At 41.6% G+C, this 11801-nt stretch overlaps 1 protein-coding gene across 2 annotated transcripts in view; it reads left to right on the forward strand.

Moving 5' to 3' along the window:
• glis2b (GLIS family zinc finger 2b) overlaps positions 1 to 11801 on the forward strand; it is a 37799-nt gene that overhangs the window by 23581 nt on the left and 2417 nt on the right. Inside the window, exons 2-3 of one of the 2 annotated variants that reach the window (XM_065278151.2) lie at positions 10418 to 10634; positions 10728 to 10861. In XM_065278151.2, the coding sequence (XP_065134223.2) occupies positions 10445 to 10634; positions 10728 to 10861 (324 nt within the window). In that variant the 5' untranslated portion in view covers positions 10418 to 10444. The remainder of the gene's footprint in view (positions 1 to 10417; positions 10635 to 10727; positions 10862 to 11801) is intronic. The other variant, XM_065278152.2, reaches the window with a different exon arrangement.

An 11801-nucleotide genomic window follows, 5' to 3' on the forward strand; every position in this document is an offset into this window, starting at 1 on the left:
AATGTAAGCGTCTATTTTATCATAAACGGTTTTGACGCATGTGCAGCAGGCACTTATTTTGACAAAACAGGTGATGCACATGGTTTACATGACCCAACAAACACATATTTTGAAAACACGAGCAACACACATGACACTCCGTACACTTATTTTCACGAGCCGCCACTGGTATTAGGGCAGCACAATATATCAAAACCAGCAATATATCGTAGCCAGCAATATATCGGTGCATATCGCAATGGTTTGCGATGACTGAATATTTTGAATGTGATACTTTTAATACTTCCAAACGTGTTATGTTTGTTATTTGATTTTCAGTTTTTAAACAAAATTTAATACGTTAAAATTGATTCGACAAACTTAAAGCATTATCGCACAGTATACCGTATAGTTTATCGCACAATTTAAGGTGACGTATAATGATTTTTTGTTAATACCATGTAGCACTAATATGTACAATTACATTAGGCATAATGTTGTAAAAAGAGGCTATACACCTAAATACAGGTGTAAACGGGGTGTAAAACGTTTTAAGCTCGACCACTTTCAAGCATATTTAGAGATAGACGAAAACGCATTCGGCCGATTCGAATGTGTTTGAGCAGCCACAAAAGACTGCCTAGTCTCCGCCTATTAATCTAATGTAATGTACCGAACACAATGTTTTTATATTGGACATGAATTATAATGTGAACACACAGTGTACAGCATGATCTTTAGGCTTTCTTTAAAAAAGTAATTTAGCAAAGTTGTGCGATCTTATTTCATCAATTGCTACAAAACTCTGTGCAGCATGTTTACTTACAACACAAGCAACGAACTTTGACATAACATTAGTTTGCGTCAATTTAAACCCGTCATTTCTCCCGCTCGCGTTTAAACGAAAGCAGTCGGACCATCCCCTCAGTAATCAGGACAGAAGCGGTCGAAAGTGGACAAAAGAGATGGATTAAAATACTAAGTGTAAATATAAATTTGTCTCTCTCGTCCACTTGTGATCTGATCGACCGAAATGCATTTTAAAACCAGGTATAACAGCGCCTAAATGAACGTGCCATTTGTTTCGGATTCGTTTGCGCTCAAATCTATCTGAACGATCCCAAAGGCAGCACCATTTTTTAGATAATGCAATCCCAGAATGCATTGGGACAATCTTAGTGGAAATCCCAGAATGCATTGCGACAATCTTAGTGGAAATCCTAGAATGCATCGTGACAATCTTAGTGGAAATCCCAGAATGCATTGCGACAATCTTAGTGGAAATCCCAGAATGCATTGCGACAATTTTAGTGAAAAATTTGAATATTCTTTTGATAGTACAAAAAGTATTATTCGAGTCTAATCTGATAGAACAAATTCATCACTTATGTTATTTTAGCTCGGATGCCATGTTACAGTAGAAGTACAGTAACTTTAAATATAGGCAGCACACATATAGACATCTCACTAGATTTTAAAAAACATCTCTCCGCTTTGCATCTTTTTCTCTTTCCTCCTGTTATTTTCCTTCCCTCCCGCTTTTTAGAAATTGGACTGGTTTCATCGCCTGGCAGCTCTGGGCGTTTGGCTCTCGCTTACGCTTGGCCCCGGATCCTTCAACGACTTGTGCGGCTGCCGTTTCTGTCCTCGCTGTTTTTCTTCTTTTATCCAATTGGGTTTCTCCCCTTCCTCTGTTTTGGGTTATTACGTAACATCGCGTACGTCGCTCTTTTTACAGGAAGACACCAAAAAAAATAAGGCACTCACATTTCAGGCTGCATTAGTGGAAGCGCCTTAGACGTAAACAGATCGATTCGAGTTCTTGAAAATATAAGAGGTGGAGATGGATGTGATATGTTTGTGTAAAGACTGCACCCCGTGAACTGTATGGAGAAAGACACAATTTGAGGGAGGGGGAGATGATGGGAAAACAGCAGGGGTGAGAGAAGACACTCCAAAGAGAGAGATGAAGAGAGAGGAGGCCAGCAGGAGAGAGAGAGAGAGAGAGAGAGAGAGAGAGAGAGAGAGGGGCCCTCTGGAGGTGGAGTGGAAACTGAGGTTTCCTGTCTGAGAAGGAGACCGGCTGAAGGTGGAGGGGGTGGTGGGACGGAGGAAAAAATCTCTCAGCTTCTGGACTCTGTGTTATGTGTATGTGCCAGGGGAGGGGGGGTGAGTGCATACTATGGTTTGGGCGTAGACTCGTCAGGGGAGGTAGGGTCAGTCTGCCTGAGGGAATGACAAAGAGAGAAACATCTGAGTTTCTCAATGGTTAACCACAACACCATACATTCCCAAAGAGCTACAATACCCAAATATGAACCTTTTGTCTTTATTTACTCGCTCTTATGTCATTCAAAGACGAATACTTTACTGAAGTGTAACACAAAACCACATATTTACATACTTATTTTTACATGACCCCCCATGCTTCCCCGCCCTCAGTGTGAAAATGAAGCAGGTTTAGACACAACCCTTTAAATGGGGGGGGCGTCTTTCAGAAAAAGCCTCTTGTTTCGGGTGGAAAGACATTTGTGACCTGTGGTGTAGAGTTTCAACCGGTTTCATCACCTGCAAGTTGTCGTGAAAGCACTCGGTAGAGCTCATGATTGTGGACACAATGCTGATAACCCAAAACATGGGCACCTGCTGACCACCTGCATTTAAAGCCCATGTTTCTAACCAGCTGACCACATTAAATTCAGACAGAATGCATCGCTGCTGTTGTCAAAGCTGACATGGAGTGAGTGTGTGGGTTGCCTTATAAATATACATGCAATCACACAGACAGTCTTTAGCTAAATGAGGCAGTTAATGATTCATTTGCTGAGTCTCTTTTATTCGTGTGATTACATTACATTTTTATACTGTTTACTCAATTTTGTTCGCCTTATTAAGCTGCTTATTGATATACGCTGGTACTATTAACACTTTTTGATTTTTCTAAGCAAACATCTTGATTGCTATTACTAATAAGTTGTTTGACATATTTGATCTACAGTTCTGAATAACATCTTTCATGTGTTAAAGAGGTGAATGTTTTGCCAGATTTTTACTTGGCGCACAATAAAACAGACAAAAATCTATAGACTTATCCTAAATGGGGCTCACAAGGCGAATTATATCTAGAACCATATCTAGTCTAGGACATTAAGAAAAGGAAACTTGGAGCATTAAGCAAACACCATTACCACTCTGAACACCCTAGCAACTGCTCATAACACCCTAACAACCACTCAGAACACCCCATCAACTAATCAGAACATCCTAGTATCTGATCAGAAACACCCAGCAACTACTCAAGACACCCTAGCAACCACCCAGAAAACCAGGCAACCACTCAGAACACCCTTAGCAACCACTCAGAACACATGCGCAAAGACACAAAACACCCTAGTAACCACTCAGAACCCCATGGCAACCACTCAGAACACCCAGCAACTACTCAGAACTCCCTAGCAACCTCTCAGAACACCCAAACACCTTACTAACCACTCAGAACACCCTAGTAACCTCTCAGAAGACCAGAGAATCGACACAGAACACCATAGCAACCACTCAGAACACTCAGTAATCTCCCAAACACCCTAGTAACAAACACCCTAGCAACTGCTCATGACACCATAGCGACCACTCAGAACACCCAAGCAATTGCTTAGAACACCCCATCAACTAATCAGAACATCATAGTATCTGATCAGAACACCCTAGCAACCCCCCAGAACACACTAGCAACTGCTCAAAACGCACAAGCAACCACTCAGAACACCCCAGCATAGAACATTCAACAATCCTTTAGAACACCCTAGCAACCACTCAGAACATCCAGCAACAACTCAAAACAACCTAACAACCACTCAGAATACCCAATGGCACAGAACACTCTAGCAACCAATCAGAACACCCTAGCAACACCATTGAACACTCTACCAACCACTCAGAACACCCTAGCAACCCCTTAAAACACCAAAGAAACGGTCCAGAACACCCTAGTAACCACTCAGAACACCCTAGTAACCACTTAAACACCCAACAACCACTCAGAACACCCGAGCAACGACACAGAACACCCAGTAATCTCTCGCAACACCCAAACCCCCTAGTAACCACTCAGAACACCTTAGCAACCTCTCAGAACACCCTAGCAACAACATTGAACACTCAACCAACCATTCAGAACACCCTAGCAACCTCTTAGAACACCCAAGAACCAACACAGAACACTCTAGTAACCACTCAGAAAATCCAGCAACAACTCAAAAAACCTAACAACCACTCAGAACACCCTAGCAACCCCTTAAAACACCAAAGAAACGGTCCAGAACACTCTAGTAACCACTCAGAACATCCTAGTAACCACTCAAACACCCGACAACCACTCAGAACACCCGAGCAATGACACAGAACACCCAGTAATCTTTCGCAACACACAAACACCCTAGTAACCACTCAGAACACCCTAGCAACCTCTTAGACACCCAAGAACCAGCACAGAACACTCTAGTAACCACTCAGAACACCTGGCAACCACTCAGAACACCCAAGCAATGACAAGAACACTCAAACAACCATTCAGAACACCCTGTAATCTCTTGCAACACCCAAACATCCTAGTAACCACTCAGAACACCCTAGCAACCTCTCAGAACACCCGTCAACCACTCAGAACACCCGAGCAATGACACAGAACACCCGAGCAATAACAAAGAACACCCAATAATCTCTCACAACACCCAACCACCCTAGTAAGCACTCAGAACACCCTAGCAACCACTCAGAACACCCTAGCCTTTGTATGTACTGCACCAGAACTATAAACCTAATAGAAAGCAAACACAGGTCCATGCACATCCGCAGGTCCAATGCCCTTAAAATAATGTTAAGATGCTGTGCCAAAGATGAAACAACATCACTCTGGGGTTATGTTTTTGTCATTAGAAACCCCACAGCTTCATGAATGTGAGCTGAAACTGGTTTGTGTGTTTGTAGGGGATAAAGAGACCTCCTGTAGACGACCTCCCAGAGCTGGAACGCCGGGAATATAGAGTTACACTCGAGAGTTTAATACAAAGAGACTCGCGCTCAAAAACACATGCATTTTCACACTCTCACCCAGCAGCTGGCTCACGAAACACACAATCGTAAACCCGCTGTTATGCACCAATAAATCCTGCTATCACCCGCAATCATGCGCTACACTCAAATCCTCATGCGATCTTCCTTTTTATGATTCTGAAAATCAGAATAACGACATAATGTGAATTTGGTCAGAAAATGTATGCATTTCTTTTTCTCTTTTCCCTAAAATATAAAGCTGTAACAAACTGAAGAGCAATGCATTTCCATTAGGAGTGTAGTTGACTTGGATTGTTTATCATTTTTGTGCAAAGGATGATGGGAAATGTAGTTTGGTCATACCACCTAAATGAGTTGTACTGTACTTTCTGTCAGTCAACATTCACAATTACAAAGTATGAACAATATTAATTATCTTGTGCCATATTTCTTTAATTGGTGACTCATATTTAGAAAGACATAACATTGTGGTGGCGTTTTTGTGCACCCGAGCTATAAATAAAAACGCTCTTGACGTGACCTAAAGGCAGTAACTGAACACACTAAGTGCATCCTGACCTGTGGTGAGCTGCAGGTTAATTAGGATCAGATTAGTACAGACCTGCAGTTTGACCTCGTGGGGTCAGTAAAAACCACACCCCCCACTGACCCTGCCATGTCCCGACCCTGGTCTTTGCCCACCATCACCCTAGCCAGGAACCTGAAGGTCTGGCGACTTCCGTAGGGGCCGAGAGTTCGCTTGTAGAGGTGGTTAGGTGGCCTCTGGCTGCCGGGGTCACGGCGAAGGCACAAACATTTCATTCAACGTCTTGTTCCAAACGCTCTCCTTCAGCCCATGTTTACTCGGCAGGGGAGAGGAACAATGCTGCCTTTTAAAACCTTGCCAACCCCACTGCAGGGTTGAAATGTCTGCATGGGGCAAAGCAACACCCTCTCCCAAAACTTCACATTGAAGTGTTACCGCTTGGAACCGTCTCATCAAAGCACCTCCGGAGTGACGGGAACTCGCCCATTTCCCTTTAATTCTTAGTGCAACTGGTTTTTGTCCGGTACAAATGTTAAAAATCTACCTAAAACATAATAAACACATAAGAGTTAAGTAGAAATATATTTTTTGAAACAAATCTTAATGTCTTATTCCATTTTTTAGGGACTACAGTTTTTAAGATTTGTTGGACTTTAATGCAGGCTTGCAGTGGATAAGTTTGGATGATCTTTACCCCTGGGGAGGGAATGCAACCATTCCACGCACGCCTGAAGAACTGATGTTATCACATGACCATAAACCGTATGACACCACACGATTTACCCAATAAATTAGTCACCTGTCAAAAAGAAGACAAGCTTGACCTGTCCTATAACTGAGAACCATTCATCATCAAGTACTGTCAAGCAGTAAAAGTTTACCAAATACAGACTCCCAGAACGTTGCAACGTTCCATCCGACTCCTCTGGTTGGCTGAACTGTGCCATTCCTGAAGAGTCTCAGAAATCCTTGTGTGTGTTTGGGGGGGGTAATTAAAATGGGGAAGAGATGATTAATTGCAGCTGTCCTTAGGCATGGCCCAATAATGGTTTACACATGGAGCCATAGTAGCTTATGTGAGGAGGTCTTTTGTTAAGAGTTCTTCTGGACCGGGCCATGTGGTAACTCAGGAATATGAAAGAAAACCTTTCTGCTTCTGTGAGAGATAATAAAGTAGACATTAATATGATCTTTATCTTGTCGTCGTCTTCTATCTGTACTAGGGGCACCAGCTGATAAACTTTACAGTCTTAAGCAGGGGCCTTCAACCTTTTTGTGAGCAAGGGCTACCATAATGGTGGGCTACTTTTTTGATATAGTCTACTCAAAACCTTTTTGTTTTACTTGTTGATTTTAATTTTATTTATATGTTTTATCATTGTTTAAAATGTGCTTTGGCGGTCAACTGGTCAGAATGGTTGTATTTAGAAGATGAGCAGACATGATAGCCAGCAAAATGTCAGAATTATTTGTGGGAAAATTTCCTTTACTCACATTGACGGAGACAAATCGGTGTTATTTGTATTCAAAATGAATAGACATGACATGATACAAAATTTGCTAGGAAATACAACTCATTTAGTCAGTTTACTATTAAAACTACAGTTCCCATAATTCTCTGGGTCAGCAGGTCAAAGGAGGACATGGAGGCAGTGTAGTCTTTATGATGCTGGGTTCACACCAGACGCGTTTGAGGCGTCAAATTTGTAGTTGGACACTTGAACATTTGAGTGTTCTCACTTCATTCGCGCGTTCATTTCTAGTCATCGAGACATTCACACGGAAATTCGCGTCATGGGAGGGGCTTCTGCGACTCTGCTCGCTTCCTGTAATCACGTCACTACTAGAGCAAGCTCCTGATTGGTTAACGTGGCACGTTTTTTTCCACCGAAGTTCACATTTTTCAACTTGCGCATTTCCCGCGGCAAAGCTCAATTGGCGCTAGACGCGCGAATGAGGGTGCCATTCTAACGCACCGTGCGCTCATTCATGCCGCGATCCCTTCAGACACACATCAGCGCGTCTTTACATTGACTTAACATTGATATCACTCGCGCTTGACGCCTCTACCGTGGCTGGTGTGAACACAGGTTGGGTTTAAAGGGATAGTTCACCCAAAAATAAAAATTCTGTCATAATTTTTTACTTTGATGAACACAAAAGAAGATATTTTGATAAATGATCTCTTAACTCTAACCAGACACACCTAATGCACCTAAACAGGGTCATTGGGTTCACTTAAAAACTACAGGCAGGTGTGTTAGCACTAAACTAAACTGTGCAGGGCAGATAACCAAGACCAGGGTTAATAAACACCCTGTCAGATGAAACCCGAAACCTATAATCTCCAACGTAGTCTTCAAATAAAGCTTCTTTACAGTACCTTACGTTCAGCAAAAATACTTTTGCTGAGATGATGTATTTTTCTTTAGAGATTAAAGATTCACCATCTAAAAAACGAAAGAATTACAAGTTATTTGTTAAGCTTAAAATAAGTTCTTTGACATCAAGTTGTTAGTCAACATAAATCAACTCCCATATTTCTGATCTTATTGTAAATGACTCTAGCGAGAGTCTAGTCCTCTTCACATTTGTTTTAATCAAAATATAATACCGTACAGCAACTCTGAAAATAATTTAATTTTTTAACATTAAAGCGACGAAATTTAAGATTTTTGTAATAAAATATCAAAAACCCACTTGCACAATGTGATATATTTAATGCAGTTGTGTACTTACATTATCCCAAAAGTTCCCAAGCACTTGTAAATCTAGAGAAATTCCTATTTTTAGTCAATTTTAGTAACCTAATATCCAAGCTGTCCTTGATTTCCAGTTGTAGAAACTATGGCAACACGAGTGGACACATGCTGAATTATACAACATCTAAAACGCAGCTGTTGTGCCTTTCAGCTAATTCATTACAATGGTAAACGTAGGTAAAAAAACAATTATTCATTACTTCATCAGTGATCATGATTAGTCAATTCTATACGTCTCTGGATGGTGAAAACAACATCTCCCATTCTTCCACTTTCCTTCATAACATCGTGAAGCTTCGCCTTTTTATCGTTACTGTGTTATTGTGAAATAGTGGCCTCTAATGGTGAAAATCCTACATATTGTGGCTTTAATATTGACCCTCCAACAATTCACTTTTTACATATTCGGTTTAAGTTTCACTCTAAAATGCATCAGTAACACTTGACAATAAGGTTGCATTTGTTAACATTAATTAATATAAACAAATCATGAATAATATTTGCATTTATTAATATTGCTTAATGTTAATTTATTTACATTTATTAACACATTTTTGATGTCAATCGTTAATGCACGTTACACTCTAAAAATGCTGGGTTATTTTTAACCCAATGTTGGATCACGGGATGAACCATTGCGTTATAAATGAACGTATGCTGGATTGTTTTAGCCCATGGTTGGGTCAAATATAGACATTTTTGGGGTCAACTTAAACCAGCGGCTGGGTTTGTTCCTTTTTTTTATTTATTTTTTTGCCATTTTTGCCTTTATTAACAGTAAGGTAGTTAAAGAAAGGAAAGCCGGGAATCGAACTCGGGTCACCGAAAGTGCGAAAGCACCACATGTCGGAGCGCTGCCCACTACACACCATCGACTCTGACAACTACTGAGATCTTAAAAGAGCGTTGTACAGTAAACGCATTTTCATGTTGACTTTTAACCCATTTGGTTCAGATTAGAATTTTCACAGGAGTTCATATAGTACAGTTAAAAAAACGGTGGTATATTTGTTTTGTTTTGTTTCTCTTCTTTAACACACAACTGTGTGAAAATCATTAACCAAACCCAAAACCTTAACATAGCAGACATATCTCAAACCTCCAACCGCACCTGAAAGATCACAAGTTCACTGTGCAAACGTGACCTCACTGTTTCAGGACACAAAAACAGACATACTACAGATTGCACATTAACTTTTGCTGTGACGCAACCCCTTCATTCTTCCGACAATACATTAGCTGTCTGATCCATTTGGCGCTTCATTAAAGACCAAAAACTGGACGATTTAAGACTTATAGCTGTTAACAGGGCTAGAAGAGGACGACACAGATCATTTCAGGACACATGGATGATGCTCTGTGCGTGTGGGTTAAAGACGCATATCTTGTTGATAATGCAGCTCTGTGTTTGTGACTGCAGTTATCTGTTGGTTATTGCCCCCCTCTGCGGTTTTCTGAACTCCGTGACCCCTGCCGTGACCTCGCAGACCTTCCACATGTGCATACAAGTCAACGTCTATCAAAGGCCGCTTTCTATATGACATAAGGCATGTATGAGCGTACATTTTGGGGTCATGTAGAAGGAAGAGAAACCAAGCTTAGAGGATTTGTAAATGTTGTGTATTACAAGGACGGCTGTGCGCACCCGTGAGGAATGTGGAAACTCTAATGGGTGTAATTGCCGGGACAGTTTGTGCGTGTCGGAGGCTGAAAAGAATGAGGGCTAGTGGAAGTCATTGTGTAAGGTCTGGGATGTTTTTTCAGCGGGTTTAGCAAGACAATGAAAACGGAGAAAGGAAACTTTCTTGCACTTTTGAGTGTTTAAAATGAGATGGGTTATAATGACATCGTTGTCTGGGTTGTGTATGTGTGGGGCGGGTCTATCAAAAGAAGGTCCAGATTTGATTGGGGTAGGGGCGTGTTTGTTTATGTGATTTCAGATATCCAAATTGGCTTTCAAAGATCATGCACCCTGCCTTTAACTGTATTATATATATATGCAACAAATGCATTGCTGATAAACGTCAGGAATATGAGTATGTATCTTCACCTCATCTTCTCTCTCTTCTCTGTGAAGGTTGAAGGCTTAGGACCACATGCTGTCATGCTGTCCTTAGATGAGCCACTGGACCTGAAAGTGCCCAGGGGGCGGGTCAATGGGCGGGACAGAGGCACCAGATCCCCGTCTGCTCTCACGCCCTCTCCAATGCATGCCAAGGGGTCCGGCCAGCTACGCATGGCAGACGATGGTACAGCCGTGATTGTCCCAGCATCTCCTGCTTCTCCACACACAGGTAAATATCACAAAAAAAATAAAAACAGACCTCAGGCCTGTGTGCGGTGTAACTTACAGGATGTTGTAAAATTAGAGATCTGGTGTTTGTCAGCAGGTGTCCTGCAGGAAAAGTCTGAGACCCCCTCACCCTCCGCTGTGGACCTCAGTATGTCACCGTCCTCTCGCAATACCACCTGCTCTCCAGATCTCACCAACGGACACGGCTCGGCTCCGGTCTTTCATGGGGTAAGATGCTTTATTTAGATAAGTCTTCATTTATTTGAGATCAAAATCATTTTATTGAGTATGAAAGCTGTGTAACAGATGCATTAGAACCTAATAGAAAACAAACAGCAAAAGACTAACAGCCAGAGCAGACTCTCAAACAAGAAAGTGACCAAACAAGAAAGACGATGATCAGCACCAGAATCTAATAAACCAAGAATGACTTTTGATTCTGTTTGAGTCATCAAAATTAAATGCACAGGGCAACCCCCTTCGCACCCACGCCCTCAACATGATGCATTCAGATGTGTGACCCCCAGTGACCCAGATCTGGGCGGGGTTGTATCTTATCAGACACCCCCTGTGTGTCTTCACACAAGCATCTCTCTTTCTCAGTTCATGAGCTGATGTACGGGGTTAAATCAGATTTACGGCGAGGTACAGCCACACACAGTCCTCTCTGTTTAATTCAATTCTCACACAATTGAATTGCTGGCTGTGCGTTTACTGGAGACGCAATGCAATTTTGTGAGTATGTTTCAAGTACTTGCCACCAATTCTTGAGGTGCCGGGAAATAACAACGATTCTTGTGGTCAGTGATGGTACAGCTGGGAATCGGCAACGTCTTATGAGATTTTCCATGAGTTTGCATTTCTCACATAGCTGAAACCTCCACGGAAAGCCACTGTCCGGTTACAGTCATAGTTTATTTTCTCATTAACTCTTTTGTGTCCACAAATGGCAAGCAGTACTATTATTATTCGTTATACTTAAGGGTTAGTGATTTGAAGACCAACATATGGCCACAGACCTTAAATGGTGTGGTTTGTTAAAAGGACACTCCACTTTTTTTGAAAATATGCTCATTTTCCAGCTCCCCTAGAGTTAAACATTTGATTTTTACCATTTTGGAATCCATTCAGCTGATCTTCGGGTCTGGCGCTAGCACTTTTAGCATAG

Source organism: Paramisgurnus dabryanus, chromosome 3 (assembly GCF_030506205.2).
Source record: "Paramisgurnus dabryanus chromosome 3, PD_genome_1.1, whole genome shotgun sequence".
Taxonomy (NCBI): Eukaryota; Metazoa; Chordata; class Actinopteri; order Cypriniformes; family Cobitidae; genus Paramisgurnus; species Paramisgurnus dabryanus.